Source organism: Gymnogyps californianus, chromosome 10 (genome assembly GCF_018139145.2).
Source record: "Gymnogyps californianus isolate 813 chromosome 10, ASM1813914v2, whole genome shotgun sequence".
Lineage (NCBI taxonomy): Eukaryota > Metazoa > Chordata > Aves > Accipitriformes > Cathartidae > Gymnogyps > Gymnogyps californianus.
In genome coordinates, this window is record NC_059480.1 from 17,157,466 (window position 1) to 17,176,269 (window position 18,804).

General features: G+C 44.0%; 1 protein-coding gene across 5 annotated transcripts in view; it reads right to left on the reverse strand.

Annotated features, from left to right (window-relative positions):
- The window catches only part of LPP (LIM domain containing preferred translocation partner in lipoma), a 365,538-nt gene that overhangs the window by 114,699 nt on the left and 232,035 nt on the right, over positions 1-18,804 (reverse strand). For 4 of the 5 annotated variants that reach the window (XM_050902578.1, XM_050902579.1, XM_050902577.1 and 1 more), the window contains one exon: positions 3,606-4,280. In XM_050902578.1, coding sequence (XP_050758535.1) covers positions 3,606-4,280 — 675 coding nt within the window. The remainder of the gene's footprint in view (positions 1-3,605; positions 4,281-18,804) is intronic. The other variant, XM_050902581.1, reaches the window with a different exon arrangement.

An 18,804-nucleotide genomic window follows, 5' to 3' on the forward strand; every position in this document is an offset into this window, starting at 1 on the left:
TCTGGACCAAAACCACAAGTTGTCTCAAGTGATTTCAGTGGCACCCAGTCTGGATGCTGAAAATGTGCAGGTCCCTTTACGAATGAATGTGGTTCCCCAGGCCTATGAGTAGATGCAGAAAGAGGAAGGAGAATACAAGGGATCCGAGATCTAGGAAGAACAGAGCTGCCAGGTGTCCACAGTGGCCACCCCTTGAATACACCAGGAGCCACATGAGGTCCCTGAAAGGTCCACAAAGCCATCTGGGAGATACACAATAGTGTCTCAAAAACACTCAAACATGACCAAAACCAGTGAAAGGACCTAGACCTATTTGGAGATATGAGAGCTTGACAAGGGTATTTGGTGTCTTAACCAGTCCAGCACAGAAACATTTGATGATAGCTGAGCTAGTCAGTAGTGGGAGTTTTGTCAACTCTGTTTTGGCCACAGGGCAAACTTGCAGGAATTCTCCATGTCAGAAACTGGCTTTGCCATTTTTGTTTTCTACTGTGGACATCCTGGTGCCAGAGATCAGCATACCTAATGAGTCACCCTGGTCTTGTGCTCTCTGGCCTTTGGGAGGGGAGAAGTTAAGAGAGAGAGGCTTCAGATTTTAACTCAGTCTGAGCAGGCACAGCACCGCTAGCAAAAAGCACGAGAGTAGCCGGTTGTGTCACATGTGTCTGTGATGGCCTCATGACAACTCCACTGCTGCTCCTACAGAAATCCCCACCACCTACCACCCAGAGGAGAAACCTCCTGAGGTTTTTGGCCAGGAATGCCCTTGAAGCACATGGAGGTTTAAATGAGGACATGCACTCCACTATTTCATTTCCTAACTAGGACTTGGGCATTAATGCCAGATGGGGTGCTACAAAAGACTAAAAGGCACAGAGGTTTCACATGCATGACTCTCACTTCTATAACTGGCCCAAGGACAGAAGGCAATGCAGCGTTGTGTGTGAGTAAAACTCATTGTTCTCAAGCGGGCTTTAAAAACCAGTACAGATTATTTGCTGTTCCCATACCGATCCAGATTTATTTTGGATCAGCAGCGACTTCAGGTACGCAGCAAAAAACACAGAGCCACAGTACCATGAACCTCTTCCTAGCCAGAATGCAAAATACAAACATCCTTTTTTTTTTTTACTCTTTAAAAACCCTAAACAAATTTAATGAAAAATTTTACCTCTCACAGTGATGGATCATGGTATATATTAGAATTAAGGACCATGAACTTCTAATCTGAGATGGATTTGTTAAAACATCCTTAATATTTTGCACACAAAGTGTGTTCAAAATTAAGAATGCACTTTTTTGAATCGATTTAGAAATTGTTTTATATTTTAAGATCATTCCCTTGCAAGAGGAAAAATTCCTAAAGGTCTTCTTGCATTTTATGTGACATGTATTAATGCCTGCTGCTTACCCTGGCTTCTCAAATCAACTTCCTTAACTGAAAGGCCTCCAACTAACTTTGAAAAGGCAAAACACAACAAAATGCAGAAGCCAGAAGCCAGTTGTGCATAGGAAATTAAAATTCACATTGTAGCCAACAAGTCAAATTACAGTGACAATTCCCCCTATCAGATATCTGGCTCTAACATAGCCTTCCTTCTTTTCCCTTTAAATAAAATCATTCCAAAAGTTGATTTTATGAATGAGTTAGTTTGCAAAGGAAGAGAACAGCATGCGGTAGAACTGGACAACACTGCTTCATTGGCAAAGCATACAGTGTTTTACTACTGAGCGTTTCCTGTTAGACTGTAAGATCACCTTCAATTCTTCACCAATTAAACTATGTATGTTACAAAGCAGCAATCAAGTAGAGTTTACTACCAATATGTTACAGAAGAGTTGTAAGTTCAAAAGTGAAATAGGTAATAACACAGATATTTAGCAGGCTGGAAGGGAATGAAAGTTCTGGAGGGATTTATCACCAAACAGATAATAGTCTGTTTTGCAGAAGAACTGGAATTATTTTTATAGAGATATATATGAAGTATTTCTGCATGTGTATTTGCAAATGCCACGTGCACACACACAAACATATATATATAAATATATATATGCATACATGAAACCCCAAACTTGAGCTAAATTAAATTGTCCCTCCAGCTTTGTAATGCAAATGAGACTAACAGGCTTGTGCTGTTTGTGGTTCGAGATGATTTGCGTTTCCATAGAGATGCTGACTGAACTAAAGTTTTAAAATTTTTTATATATATAAGCCTACTTGTATCTATAAAAATCTAAATATGGATCTGCTGTACCTCAGCATTTCCTCAGTGACTCCACTGGAACCACAACAATTTACACCAGTTAAGGCTATGTGCAAATTCTGTGTCTTTCACTACTTTCCAATCTAAGCTCTACACCAAGTACCTGCAGAGCCAAGAGTTTATTACTTCTCTCGCCACTCCCAGCTTCTTGGTAAGGAAGGGAAAGAAAAGAGAAAAAGCAGTTTCTTAGCTGCTAGTAGATAATATTTCAAGGACTTTTGTAATTTATTGCCCTCTCTAAACTGCCTGGAGAAACATCTTTGCCTTCAAAAGTTCCCACTGTCAGGAAATCTGGAATTCAGGGAAAACAGTCTGTATGCTGCTAGTAAAGGAAATGCCAGAAGGACAGACTTTCTGTTATGTGTCAGAAGCTTTTTCCCTTTCCCTGTGAGCACCCACAAGCTGAAGAGCAGGGACGTGCTGAGACAAGCCAGGGTGGGCCTACACAGCGATGGCTTCACTGCCTCCTGCCTGGGCTTGGCCGTCCTCACCCTTCGGTGGAGCCTAAGCTCATCATACACTACGAGGACCCCACAAAGCTGAAGTGCCTGTGTCCCCCCAGAGCCACATTAGAAACGGCCAGCTGAAGCGACAGAAGCCAGCCAGGGTCAAAGTTTGGGCAGAGAAACCAGGCAGACCAGTTTAACTTTCGATTTCAAATTGGCTTCACTTTATGAGGTCCGGGCACCGGCTCAAGTGGATGGAGGCCACCCGGCGTACCATCACCTGAAAGGAAAATCAGAGCTGAGCTCTGTGGGAACTCATTTCCATGTGGTTTCAGCGATAAGTGATTTTTGAACAGCGACACACCAGAGGTCAACCTCTGCAATCACTCTGAACCACAATCAAAACCAGCTTCTTGTGTACCTCCTATCTGCCTGAGATGAGGAAGGATTTATCCGGTGAATCAGAGATGTCCACAAGCACACGGAGCAGAAGCTCACACCCAACTTCTCATCTGATTTTGGGAGGGCCCAGAAGGGAAGACCCAAGTGCAGCAATGCTGTATGGAGGTACGGCCAGCGAGCTCCTCGGCTAATGGCATGTCAGAGAGACGAAACCTCCCTCCTGCCCGCAGGGTGACACCATGCCTCCGCACATGACACCGTCTCACCCTTCGAGGCTGACAGCGTCTCTAAGCCCCAAAAAAGCCTCTTTTCAAAGCAGATGAGAGTTCCCTATTTCCAGCTTTTAAGAAGCCACATGGAGGGAGACCTGCCCCGAGCTCCCACAGGCACCATTTAACCCCCCACGCCGCCTTTCAGGGAGGGTCCCAGGGCACGTTCAGCCATGTGGCTCTCCGCTCCCCCAGGGAGGCCGGTGAGCGCCCATGTCTCCTACCTTTTGCTGAAGTGCGGGCGGCTGTGGGGCCAGCACCGGGTCGGTGATGTAGGTCTTCTTTGTGCTGGGTGGCTGGTAGAGCCCAGGAGGAGCCTGGCCCACGGTGTTACTAGCGGGATACGCTGGCTCGGCCTTCCAGGAGCTCTGTGGCACGTAGGGCGCTTCGGAGCCATTCCTCCCCCCGTACCCCCCATAGTAGGGGTCCTGGTAGCGGCCCTGCGGAGGTGCATAGCTGTAGGTGGGCTCTGAGGGCCGAGCAGGCGGCGGGGTGTAGCCGTAGTCGGGCCCGTGGGGCTGCGGAGGGCCATACTGCGGGGCGCCAGGCGGGCGGGCCGGCGGGGGAGCGTAGGGCTGGCCGGGCCCGAGGCTGCCATAGTGTGCGGGCTGCGGGCCGGGCGGCTGGTAGTGTGGGCTGGGCTGCGCCGTCCTCACCTGGATGTTGAAGGCTGGGCGGCTGGGGGTGGAGGCCGTGGCGTAGGAGGCCGGCACCGGCTGCGGCTTCAGGGTGCCGACGGGAGTGACTGGGATAGGCGCCGGCTGCCCTGGGCCCTTGGTGGTGGACTTCTTGGTGGCGGTGAGAGGAGGCTGGTTGGGGATGATCATCCGCTTGTGGCCAGTGACAGGGGTGGACACGGATGGGGTGGTGGCGGCAGAGCTGCTCGAGGTCCCGGAGCCCTAAGGAGCAAGGAGAGAGAGCCGCAGCGTCAGCAGGAGGGGCCGCTCAGGCGTCAGGTCGAGCAGCGAGGGGTTAAGTGGAAATGGGGTTTTACAGTAACATCTGTGCAGCAACTCAAACTGCTTAGGAAAGCAGGAATGTACCTGAGACCACGTTATAAAATGGTAATAGCAACCTTTCCCTGCTCTGACAGAACAGGGACGGCACCGCGGCAGCTGAGCAGAACTGCCGTGCACAGTGTTTCGTCTCTCCTTGGGGTTTTCTCCTCTGCCTCCAAACAAACAAACTAAAAAGCAATAAATGCAAGAAAAAGGGAGACTTGCTGGAGAATAATTAGGGGAAAACCCATGCATTCCTCCGAAAATGAGAGTGTTTTGAAAAAGAGAGAAAATGAGATTACAGTCTCTAAGGAGACATGAAATTCCTTGGGTCCCTAGAGCACTTGTGGGGTACTGCCCCCGATATGGGAGCTCCTTCAACAACGCAGGAGGCAGCAGAATGAGATGGCCTAAAAGCAGCTCCCAAGATCAAAGCAAAATACGGAGGTGTCCCTGTCCCTGGTTCTGCTCCTAAGCACTGCTGGTTGAAAGCCTGGAGTTACCCCAGAGAAGGCAAATGTTACACATGCCTCATTAAAGGGCAGAAAGCGGGCCAGGATTCCAGAGAGCTTCAGAAGTCAGCTCCCACCATGGCAGCCACGTAACCCTGCAACGGCGCTCTGGGCACAGCAGCGCTCGGGCAGCCAGGGAAGAGGTTCACAGCAAGTGCTGCCGCTTCCTGCGATTTGGCCACCAAATGAAGATTTAGTGCAGTGACACTTTCCTAATAGGCATCGTACATCCTTCTGTCCAATGTACTTGTTTGTCTGGCTTACTTCTTATTTAAATCCCACATCCAAAAACACTGGTGTGAAAGGACTTCTTTGTTAAAGAGCTAACAATGTAAAACAGTTTCTGAAGAACACTGAAGATCACCCTTAAGTCTTTTCACTAAATCAAAAAAGAGCAAACTTGAATTTCTGGAGTTTAGGATTAGGTAAAATTTCTTGCCTCTCTATTTTCCTTTATGCTGAAAGAGTACCTGAATTTCATGCCTTCCTATACAGAGATGCATTAAAGTGAAGACATGCAGTTTGACAGTATTTCTTTGCTGTTGCACTTAACACCATAGTTATGTGAGGTTATATGTCATCCAGACTTCCTGCACCGGGCTTGATCTCACCTGTGATCCGCTTGATAACCTACAAGTTCACAGCAGCCCAAAGTCACACCAGCTCAGCCCTCACCGATGGTTGTGTTCACGCTAAGGCACATTCCATCTTTCCCTAAATGACCAATCTTGTGTTTGTCCCCAGGTGTTCCTGCTTTATGCAGGCACCCTCACCTCTACCTACTCATCATCCTCTTGCTGGGACTGCTGGACCGGGGAGAGAGCGGTGCGGGCTCATCAGGACACCCCACGCACAAGCTCTACCCAGGCCAGAGAAATCCTCTGCCTGGTCAGCAGGTGGCGGCAATAAATTGCTGCCAAACCAACCCAGGCCAGTGGCTGGAGAGGAACTTCAACCACCCATTTCTCTGGGCCTCCAAGGGTACCAAACTCACCTTCCATAGAAGGTAGGAGAAAGGCAGACACCACCCCCCCCCCCCCCCAACATTTGGCAACCACATATGAAGAAAAGGAAGATAAGAGCAAACCACTCAACTTCTAGTCCACAGCCCACAAGGAAGTCTACCAAAGGAATAAGGAAGCTCTACTGCTCAACCGGTAGCTCTTCCCTGGTGACGTGCAAATACATTTTTGCTGATGCATTGGTAAAGACCTTACTCCTAGAATCACACCTTCAGGACAAATCTCCCATGAGAGTAAACCTCCCATGAGGAATCACTATAAATGAGCAAAAAATCAGGCAAATAAGAGCATCAATCTGTTTTGAGAGATGTAAAAGGTGTGTATGCAGAGGTGGGGAATAATAAGGCAGCAAACTTCTGCTGGAGAAAAAACATCTCAATGTATTCAAACCATGACCTTGCCAACAGATCCATGACAAGGCAGTACATAGACAGACTGAAGAGAGATTGAAACTGAGAGCAAGGAAGAGCTGAAGCATGTCTCAGTTGAACTGCAAGGGCAGAGACAGGTTAAGGGTCTGTAGCCCTCCATTAATACTGCCTGATTCTTCTATTTCTGAAACAGCTGACGAGAAGCAAGCACTCCTCCATCCCTGCATCAGAGTACAACTGCACCAGCACTCATTGCTAGCAAAAAAAATTTGTTTTCTGTCGGAATTGCTCTCCCATGTCAGCTTGGCATTTATGCCCGGGAGTGCTAGAAACTTTCCCATTTCCTCACCTATTTCATTCTTGTAAATGACAGTAGTTTGTCCACTTACCGTAATGGGATGAAAGGTCCACAATGCGGCACTGTGTAATTACCACCAGAAAAGCATTTTTCTTTTCCATGTCAAGAGGGAGAAGGTAGATAATGTTTTAAAGACAATGGCCTATCAGGGGGAGCGGGAAAGCCCAAACCAAAACAACATAAATGATCCCTATTCATCACATCTTATGTTTCTGAATGCAGACTCTGGAAGCAGGTGATGACAGACTGCTAGTAAAGCTCTTGCAATGGAAGTCTATTCCATCCCAAGAACCGGGGGACTTTAATCTTACATATAAACATCCACATATCACTTCACTTAATGTGTTGACGCCAGTCTCCTGCCTGGACTGGAATACACCTTAAGAATGAATAATAACCCCTTTCTCCAAAAAACCCCTCACTGACTATTGACTGGCACTCTGAAAGGCTCTGAGCATCTCCCATGTTTGACACTACAAAGAGGATGAGCCGAGAGTCTCCCCTCTTGCACCAGAGTCCAGTGAAGGAAGGTGGCAAGTTGGGGGTGCCCAGGCCAGAGACCAAGCTTTGCCATCAACTTCACAGCGAAGGCTCGAGCTAACAAGTACTGGCTGCATTGTGGCATTCAAACCACAGGCTGCCTTGAGGAGGAGGAAGTTTGCATCAGTAGGAGTCCCCAGAGGCGCCCTGTGTGACTCATTCTGAATTCCTCTGAGGGTGCTGGGCAAGTGTGTGATGAAAGCTGGGCTTTAGGGGGAGGAAGAGGGTGTAAGGCTAGTTAATGTGGTGTAGTAGAGAAATGGGACAGGTTAGAGGGAATTTAACACTACTGGAGCGCTGACGATTTATGGGGACACAAATTGGCTGTAGCTCCTGACCAAGGGCACAGGTGAGGTATCACCATAATCCTCTGCCCTTTTGCCTGGGAGAGAGAAGGGTGGCCACAGTCCAGCCTTCTGTATGTCCAGCCATGCACTCAAATATCACCCCACGCTTAAACCTCTAGATTATTAATGGATTAAGAAAAGACTTTATAAACGCACATGAGCTATGGACAAGATTCCTGCTCTGAGGACAGGCATGTGCGGAAGGCTGAGAAAAGGGTACTCGGATACCACAGGGAAGAGTGATTTCAACAGATGTCTGGAAGGCACTAGGAGGATAGCAGGGATGGATGAGACTATAAAGATGCCAGGTAGATGGAGAAGGAGTAAGGAACAGAAAGCTGAACGGGCTACCTATATCACTGGGTACAGTCCTAGCAAAACAGATGACTGTCACAAATGTTTCATCCAAATGAGCCCACAGAACTTCTACCAGCGCAATGAAGTAGACTCATCCAAGAGCATTGAAGTGACAGCCCAGAAGCATGAAAACAAGTAGAAATAGGAGGAAGAAAAAGGAGAAAGACAAAGACAAAGAGTGGATTCATAGGAGTGCAGGCGTCCCTTCCTCCAGCAGCTCCTGGACAGCTCATTTCAAAACCATATTGCATTTGCAAGTGACTATCGCAGCCAAACACGCTCTCTGACATCCTCTAAGGGCTGTTTTCAGAGGAAGACAGGCTTTCCTCTGCTCGCCATGCACTAGATGAAACTGTCTGACACACTTCGCAAGTGCAAATTAGAACCACGCTACTTACCATCAACCCCTTCTTGCAAATTCATATTTGCAAAGAGAGAGTAAACTAGAAACCCCAGGTGCTGATAACGCAGAGTTGTTAAGAGAAACTAGAGTAGGAAGGAGTTAAATTCAGAACCTCATCTACCACAAGCATTATAATACAAAAATCTTTTTTTTTAATGGGGAAAGCACAAGAGCCTTGTTTAAACACAGATGGAAGTACCTAAATGTACTGCCTCTTCTACAAATGAATTATCCAGCAGTTCAAATAAAGGTGAACTAATACTGACAAAATCAAGTAAAACTCTATCAACGTGGGAGGAAAAAACCCCCAAAACACTTCTCCTAAAAAAAGTTACCATGTGTAACCATGAGGGGAATCGTTTTGCTTGGTAACTCCTGCCCTGTCTTCTTAAATGCAGTGAAAGTTTATAAACATTTGCAGGAGTTTCTTGTACCAACCATCATATGAGAAGTCTATGGTGTTGCGATAAACCCGTGCTGTTCTAGGGGTCTGACTGTCAAAGCTGGGTACCTGGATTCAAAGCTACCCTGGTGGGGAAACCTGAAATCCTGAGTATCTGTGTGACTCTTCATTATGTAGAAATTATTTACACAGATCTTAAATTAAATTCAATGTATACTTACAACTAAAAAGTCATCACATAGGTACTAGGGATGAAACCTGTTGTTCTACAGAAATTAGCCTATAATTCTATACCATTTGTCGGGGTTAAATCTTAAAAAGAGTACAGAATAACTATAGTCTACAGCAGGAGCATGATTCTATATGATCAGCTGGAACCCTTATGAAAAGGACTTCATTCTCATTTTATTTTGCGCATTTGTGGAGTATTTTCTATAGAATCCCTTCAGTTACTCAGTTTCACAGACTGGATCAAAAATGCCAACACAAAGTTTATCACATTCTATTGAATTCTCTAGGGATTTTTCATAAAGGTACAGCTGAATAGCTTTAGCCCTTTAGCTGTCAAATTATCACATATAAAGATACATTACTCCAGCTCAGTGGTTTTCAACTTTTATGCTCGGCAGCCCCCAAATGTTTTTCAGGAGAGACAAGCTCTTTTACGGAGAGAGTTAATCTACTGACAATAAATATGGTTTTTTAGGTTACCTTTCACTGAATTCTTCTTGGTTACCTTAGGAGTGATTCACGGACCCCCAGGGTTTGCAGAGCATAGGTTGAGAACCACAGCTCTAGCTGGGGCTGCCTTTTTCGAGCATTTCGGTCACTATTTACTCCAGGATAGGAATGAAACAACCCCTCTTCCTCGAAAGGCAGAAACCTGGCAACTACCGGCCGGCTGAACCCAGGATGCAGCGTTCCCAGGGGACTGCCAGTTCACAGCGCAGGCACAGCATCTCTCTTCATAACTCAGCCACTCTTCTGCATGGTCCACCAGCACAAGCCGGACTGAAACACGAGGCCAGCTCAGGCACGTGCCAGCTGAAATCTTTTAAGTATCGCTCAGTGGTGGTGGCGGTTGGAGGCCTGGGTGGGAAAGGCAGTGAAGGGTGGAAAATTAACTTGGCTTCTCCTGACGCCGCAGATTGCTATTCACCTCAGCTAGCTGGAGGTGCTTAAAGCTCCCTCTGCAAAATGCATCTCCACGGGGTCATTTATCCCATTCTAATATTGAAGCCTAAAACAGGGGAGATGAATCATCCACTGGGGGAATCTACTTCACTCCACTGACTGTAAAAGAAGCATAAAAACAGCCAAGACAAGTCACTGAATATTTAGACAGCACAAGTTAGTGGAGACAAATTCCACAATAAGCAGGTAATTTTGACGTGATTGTAAGAAGCACAGATACCTTTTCCCTGCATTAAGCGCACTGCCACTCAAGCTCAGCTAGTGCTGCACACCAAGGGGATTTCTGAGTGCCAGCAGCTCAGACGATCAGCCAGGACCCTGACACGCCGTGCAGCCAATGGAAGACCGAGAGGCTGGGCTGCAAAGGCATTTCCAGTGTATGAAGGGGGGTGACGTGGGTGGGCTGCCCTTTCCCACCTCCTTTTCCACCTCCATGCTGAACAGTGGCTCCTGCTGGAACTGGAGCTGCTGCCTTGCCAGGAGCAGCAGCTGGGCTGAGCCTCCCTGCTGCCTGAGGTAGCAGATCCCAGCTCCCCCTCAATTTGGGAAGGATAACCCCAGAGAAAAATCAAATACTCTGCTTTGAAACCTGGGTCTTTAGGTACCTGAAAATGTGAACAGGCATTTTATGGGGTTTCCTGATGTGCAGACACATCTAACTCCTGCTGACTTCAAATTCTGTATTTGAACAAGCTGCCTTGCTAGTGATAATGTATGGCCAGGTTCCCCTGAACATATCCTCTTTTTCTGTCTGAAATAACATCTGGGTGAAAAAGAGAAATCTGGCCTTTCATTTGGGACTTGCAGATGCCTGGAGTCCTGGTAGAGCTCCAGCTGGGTTGCTGAATGTCCAGAGATCCTGGGCAGATGCGCTGCTTCCATGCAGCATACCTGATGCATTTTCAATATACAGGATTTTCTGGCCTTCTTTATAATGTCCAGATAGTAGGCCAAGCACACCGAGGACACGTCAGTCCCCTTCGCACTGCTGCTATGTGGTGCACGCAGCAAAGCTGCTAACACAGATTTCTTTAGGTGTCAAAATGCCCTTAGAATTCAGTCCAAAATTTTGAAGTCTGGTCCAAAACCTTAAAACCCTCAGCCAAAACACGTTTATAATCGGATGAAGCTTTTCTTTACAGTTTCATCATTCTCTCATTTCTAGTTTACAGCTGACAAGCGAGTGTCACAGAGGCATGGGCTGTGCATGGATCAGCAGCCACACTCATACTTCCCAGATGCGTTTATATGGGATTCAGCTTGTTGGCTTGATCACCAGAAGCTATCACGGTATTCAAACGGATTGCTCCTAGGCATTATACCAAAAGAAGAGGAGGAGAAATCTAATAAAGTGTTCATCTCTGGTTCTCAAATGAAGAGAATACCTTACAGATGCCATAAAGTGTTACAAGAACACAACTGCTTCTCAGCTTTGATCTGTTTTTCAGCTGCTACTGCGGGTGGAAAAGGAGTCAACATAGTTGTTAATGTTTCTGTTCACAACCTCTTTTGTACTCCTTGTGACAGCCCAACTTGAAACACAAGGGAGAAGAGGATGCACAAAAGAAAAGGTGATAACAAGTTGACCTCCAATATTTTATCATGGAAAACAGCCTTTCACAACTGACGTGCACAGTTATAGACACACACCTTGGTTCAGCTTTCAGTACGGGTGTCAAGTGTTTTAGGCAATCTGGGTTTCCACTTTCCAACACTCCATTAATTCCAAAGAGCCTGAACACATCTGAAAAGTTTGGTCTCCAAAACACAACAGTGTTATGCCAGGGAAGAATTTTGCTTTTCCTTCTCGGTTTCGTATTTACTTTTTTATTTGTTTACCCCAATACTATCACTACGATGACTACTATGAGCTTTTTTATTTGTTTTTCCCTTTCTGATGAGTGATCATCTGGTATTTATGAGAAGGACTATGTGAGAGACCCGTTTTAAAAGATGTGCAAACAATTGACCTAAATACTTCTAGCTCTGGTGGACAGTCAAGGGCCATAATTTTAGCTTAATTCATTGAAAGGGCTAGTTATGATTAAAACTCTCCTATTTAAGCAATTCCACTGGACCAGTTCAAATGCAGTAGCAACTTCATCTACAAGAACATATCAGCACAAGAAATATCTTTGTCAAAAAGCCTCAGAAGATGCCAGTCATGAGCAGTTAAGTATTTTCTGAATTCATCTTGGGATATTTCTGTAATTTCCCACTCTCATCACTAAAACGACAAATTTGTACCGCTCTGGACCTCAGGAACACGCAACTGTAGCCCCCTGCACTGGCTGAACCGGTGGCACATCAACTCAGCAATAAATTACGTAAGGAGCTGTGCACCACAGCTCTTTGGTTACATCAAAACGCAGAACTACTGAATACAATCCCGGAACAGATGACCCCAAAGAGGGCAGAACAGTACCATGTGAACACAAGTCACTATGTGCATGGAACAGTAAAACTGAGCTCCTTAAGGAGCACGTTCTCTAAGGCTCAGTAACGCAGGAATGTCCAAAGCATTTCCATTCAGCAAACTGGGCCCTTCTAACGGGCTGAACAAGTCTCCTTGCTTAATTTAGCCAAAAGGTTGCGCTGTCTGACAAGGGGGAAGCCCCCACCTCCCTATAAATAAGAACTTTGGGTAAGCAAAGTATTTTTATGACTTTTGCTATTACTAAGCTAGTAAAGCTTAAAGTATCATAATTACACTGTCCACAGACTTAAAAACGTTTTTTTCTTCCTTTTATAACTTGCTATTTGTAATGGAAAAGAAGCTCATGTGCATGATAAATATGGGCAGGTCGGAGGGTTATACAGATTATGCCACTATCCATAGATGTGTATCATGACTATAAAAATGGATTAAAAAGGTATAATGGAAGATGCGTGAGTGAGGGGAAGGGATGTGCACCTGTGATTGACAGGACAAAATACATGTACTCATGAAGTCTTCTGGAGAAGTTTTCTACAACTTATATGGAAAAGTTATCATTTTTCTATTGTGTGTTGAACAACTGATTTAAAGAACAGTCCAAAAACTCTAGAAAATCTTCTCATTTCCTACTAAATTGCAGAGGAATTTTATAGTGTTTATAGAGTATGCAAGCTTTCTTCCTTTATTAATTCTAGAGAACATTAAAAGAGTGTGCATATGCACACATAAAATAATATGAAATACATACGCACTCAGACACTACTTGGTTTACTTTGTGTTACTTGTTATTTGTTTACGATTCCATTTATTTGCCGCATTGCTTGCATTTATAACCTATTTATCTTTTCAAATTCCAAAACTCTATTAAACCAGATTTAAAAAATTATCCTACCACAGGGCATAAACATTTTCGAATGTTAGTATTGTCTCTATTTCCTGTGAAAACCATGTGTTTTTATTCTTCTCTTCCCCACATTTTAAAGCCTGCACGAATAGTAGTACAGAAGAGCAGAAGCATCAGCGAACAATTCCGTGTTCATACAACATCTGCTTTCTTATGGTTCACTTGAGGTCCAGAACCCACCATCATCCGCCAATATTTTTAGCGGGCTACAAAATGATTCAAGTTAGTAACTTGAGTGGTTAGCAACAGAGAAAAGCTATACAGCTTCACCAAAAAAATAACAGCTCAACCAAAAAAAACCATAAAAGACAGGCAGATGCGACAGAGAGGTTATTTCCCTATTAGGTCCAATGTACACCTTTCCAAAAGGCTGACGAGCTCCAACAACAGGTCAAATTTAACTGTTTTCCCAGATGGCTCCTTCTGGGAAGTGGAGTGGAACATTCCCTCATTTATCCGTCTGCCTGGGTTATCACCACTGCCCGAAATACCTTAGTCTTTCCACAATATCACAGACTCCAAGTACAATGTTGAGAAATCTATCTGATTGGAAAGATTTTCTTTCACTTGCTGTGGCTGTTTAAATTATTCTATAGGTATATAAATACATACACCAAGATACATAGAATTTACCCACTGCAACATGTCTAGTCAAAACACCAGGGCAGTACTGTAACAAGTCAGGAAAGCGAAAGAGAGAGCATTACTTTATAGCACAAGAAAAAAATGCCATCTGTACCACAGAAATACTCCAGTATAAAACAATACAGAAAGTTAGAATATTTTTAAATTGAAGTATTAACTCAGAATAATCACTGTTTCCTCACTATTTTCCTCTCTTCATAGAGAACATATAATTACATTAAATGTATGGTTAATAAAGTGTTTACTCAAAAGACACACTGATAAAAATTTAGAATCATAACACTATCACTCTAAAAAGCCTGTGTAAAGCAATGTCAAATCCATTGCCTCACCAGGCTTACTTCTGTTGCAAATGGCATTATAAATTAATCCAGTTTTCCTAAATATGCCTTGAGGCAACAAAACCACAAATAGCCATTGTAAGTTTTAATATAAAAAACACAAAAAACCAAAGAACAAAAAAAATCTTCTCTTCATTCTTAACCGGAATGCAAGAGCTGTGTTTTTAACAACTGATATTGCTGAATAGGTTATATACTTAGTCCAAAAATGTCAACTTTTTTGGAGGCAGCTTAGTCCCACATACTAGTTTAATACCAGGCTTTCTTCTATGCCACACTCCTCTCAGCTCAGCAGTTTTAGGAAAAAAAAAAAAAGGTTGCTAAACTTCATCAACAATGACCTAATGAGCCGATTAAGTTATGATTTATAGTTTTCCTTGCTTACACTGTTCTTAGACCAAAATAACATCCCAAGACATTTGCTCCATGGCTGCTGACTGGGTTATCACAGTCACAGCTGAGAACCAGAATATTCTTCAATACCTCTTGCTGCCTGAGTTACATTTTTTAAAAAGTGCCTTATATCAAGCCAGATTCTGATCTCAGTGACACTGGTGCCAGCTTAAGCATGTTTGTTGACTCCAGCAGATTCACTCCAAATATGCTGGCTGTTGCAGATCGGGATTTGGCCTACTACTGCCTCTGAATTTGGAGGGTTTTTCTCCCCACTGGGAACACAGCGGAGGTTTCTATGCAAACTGTAATGAATCCTACGGATCTAACCTCCTCCAGGTAATAATCATCTAGCTTTGCTTAAAACTCAACATGTAAGGAGATCTTGGCAATTCATACTGCTGCAACCTGAACGAAAGCAAATGAAATTTATAATTGAGGCTAAATATAGCCTGCATTGGACTAAACCTCAGCAATTCCAAGCACCCAGCTCGGCACATAACAGCAGCAGCATCAACCAGTCCAGCTCTCAGGCCAGCTGTGCACCCTGATCTGTGCACCCGTCCACAAAAGCTTTTGCATTAGGAATTAAAAACAAGTGGGCTAATTCAAAACAAACAGACATATCCTCGCTCTCTCCTCACTTCTTTCCTTGTGGTGGATGTATAAATGCATACTGATGGCTACTGGCATTTATAGTCTAACTGATTTTGACATTTTTAACTTCAGAATTTGAAACAGTGACTTTCTAGCCCTGGGGCAGGAGTACTAAATGCTAAAAAATTTGGGACTAGGGAGTATTAATTTAGTCCTTCTGAGCAGCTTGGCTTCAACAATGTTCTAACAAGGGCTCAACGCTCTCCAAAACTCAGCAGTGGACGCCCAAAAACTGCAAGGAATTTTGGATCCAAAACGGAGTTTTGTGGCTTTCGTTCTTGTTTGTCACAGGTCAAATTAAGCTCCAGACCTGAAATCGAGGGGAGTGGGGAGAATTCAGGTCTGGATCTGAATTTACGGTGGGATTAAATCATATTTCATTTCTAGCTTGCATTGCATCTTTTTTATTTTGCGGTTCATGACGTATTTGTATTTTAAGAGAAAAAAAAATTATGCACGGAGCAAGCGTCCTGGCATCACAAGTCATCAATAAATCTCTTTTCCATAACAACCCACAAGAATTCACTGCAGGACCCAATTGTTAAAACACAAAGCAATGACATTCTATAAGCTTTCAGAAGCATCATTCTAGCCCTTGTGGACTCGCTGAATTCTCTAAATGAGTCACTGGCCTCTCAACGGAATTGTCAAAACTTAGGTTAAGCCAGGCTAATTCCCTCCCCCCTTTAATTTAGAAGTCCAGCTGCAGTGCGTGGCTTTCCAGTGAAAAGATGTCAATGCAGACCCCATTCACCCCAAAAAGGAAATCTCACAAGGCCCAAAGCTCACCTTTTCCTAAAAGCTAGAGATAAGTCACACTAACAGGAAAACATGTGATTTCCAAAGCCTCATGGGCCACGTGATGTAAAAATCAATATTCCTCTTACATGGCACAAATAATTTCCTGCTGAAGGCCAAAGGACCATAGCTGAAGGCACTATGGTTGGGGAGGGGCAAAGGGCAGCTGTAAGAAACGGGGGGTGAGGAGAGCTGACACTTTCACCAGAGCAGGGACAAGGGAGACACCAAAACCAACCCTTCCAACCAAAGCAAGCGAGCAGATGTGGCATTTGGGGTTGGGCTCAGGGCTTCAGCTAGGTGGACATGGAGAGGACATCCCCTCTGCCCTGCACGCTCTCCTCGGTGGGAGGTGAGATGATGGATACTCATTCTCTCTGTCCAAGGCTACTTGTGTCAACTACAGCTTGCAGCGCAGCATCCTGCTTTAGCTACCTTGCCTCTAAGTAACCACACAGCATCAGCTACACTGGCACCCCCAAAAGAAAGTTTTTGCTGGGCAGATGCAGCATATCATACTCTTCAGAAAGGGATAAACTATGCTGAAAGTAGCTCAAGTTTTTGTTGAGGGTAGATTTAGATTAGGTGTTAGGAAGAAATTCTTTACTGTGAGGGTGGTGAGGCACTGGAACAGGTTGCCCAGAGAGTTTGTGGATGCCCCATCCCTGGAAGCGTTTAAGGCCAGATTGGATGGGGCTTTGAGCAACCTGATGTAGTGGAAGGTGTCCCTGCCACAGCACGGGGGTTGGAACTAGATGATCTTTAAGGTCGCTTCCAACCCAAACCTTTCTATGATTCTATGATTCTACCCCCACCCCTACTCTGCCGGAAGATCGCTTGAAAACATCACTGCCTTGTTTCTTAGAAAAAAGCCTGAATATTTCATGTCCAGTTTGTTCTTAGGAACGGGTACAACAAACAAAAATCACAGCAGATCATGCCGTTGATTTCAATGGTCTATACAAATTTGGTTGAAACCGGTAAGCTCTCTTTAACCTTCCAACAGCACTACAGTTTTCACCACTGAGAATATATCCTAAGGAGGAAAGGTTTTGCCTCAGCTGTAATTAATTCTTTTTTTAATAATAAAAGAAAAACCTACCAGCAATTTTTTATGAAAAAGGAAAAGATGGAAAAGGAAAAAAGGAAAAATGGAAGAAGGAAAAGAAAATAAATAGTTTATCCTACTACTACAGCAGAGAAATGTTTAATTGAGGATTTTGGACTTCATTAAAAAAACAGTAGTTTTCAAGACTGCAGAAGAAGCTTAAAACATGATAAAAGCTAAACAGCCTGATGGAAAACTAAGAAGAAACTGAAATAAGTTTTTTTTAAAGAGAAAATACAAATGATTTTAAACTGATCCCATGATATTTTTAACAGCTGGGATTGATAATGCTGAACTCAGCCATAATTCTACTCTATTTAGTTTTGTATCTATCAAAGTCCACACGACTTTTCCATGAGACAGACAGATAGATATATAGGCTGATAGACAGATGGATAGATACATAAAAAGAAAAAGGAAAAATATCATTAGGAAAGGGAACATTTTCTTGTCTGTTCTTTCAGTATGATTTTTTTTCTCATTTCAATTTCTACCTTATTATTTCCTATAAGTAGAAACAGATTTTTCTCTCTTTCAAAAAATTCTTAAACAGAAAACCTCCTTTGACAGTTTCAGCAGCAGATTAATCACTTTTGCAACCCACAAAAAAAAAAGTTTTCTGGAAAGCATAACTGTCTGTAAATGTAAATGTCAGAATTACTCTCTCTTATGCTAAGACACCTACACATTCTCTCACTTCCATGACTCAGCACCAGATAAAAGCTTGTGAGATAATAAGCAGCAAACTTTCCTTTAGAACAATAAAAATTGTTAAAAAAGCAACTCTTGCTCCCCCCCTCAAAATAAAAAGAAATCTCCATGGTGTTAAACCAAATTCTGCCAACAGATTCCCCTCCCACTGGAACAAAATACAAATATCCCAAGGACTTCAGAGAGGAGAGGGACCAGGCTTGAGCAGCATCAAAATCAAAACACATGCAAACACAAGAGGCTTTTCTTTTTCTCCAAATGAGCAAGAATGGGTCTGTTTCAACAAGGAGGAATTTTATTACTGTTCATCCCCTGCCTTGCTCTAATTTGGTAGACAAATGAGTTGAAATTTTGCTCACCTATAATGAAAATTTCCAGGCACTCTAAGGCAACTCGCTCATGCCAAAAATCACAGAAACCTGTGGGGAAGGGAGGGGAATTTCAGTGGGACTTTCCCTCCTGCACTGCGGCCGTTGTCTGACTTGAGCTCGTTAGAGCCAGAGTAACTTCTCCTTCAGCAAAACAAGTCAGTGGCAGACCCTTCAGACCAAAATATGACTCTTATTTTGGACAAATCTTCAAAAAGAAAAGCTGAAAAGGAGGGGCTCAGATCTCAGCTAGACTCTTATGATGCCCCTGAAATGAACAGGCATGGTCTTGATGCCAAAATATTGCCAGTCAGCTTGCGAATGCTGCTGGAACACAGACAGCCACCTGCTCTCCATACACTCTTTTCAGCCCCAGCACACAGGTTAAGTAAGCAAAGTGTGGTAATTAAGAGAGGGCTGATTATTTACTTATTAAGCAGAGACACCACGGACCTGAGGAGGAAAGGGCTGACTTCCCAAGCCCCAGTACAGTCCAGAGTCCCCCTTGCTGAGTGATGGACATTTCTCCTAAGAGCTTCCATCACCTCATGTGCTG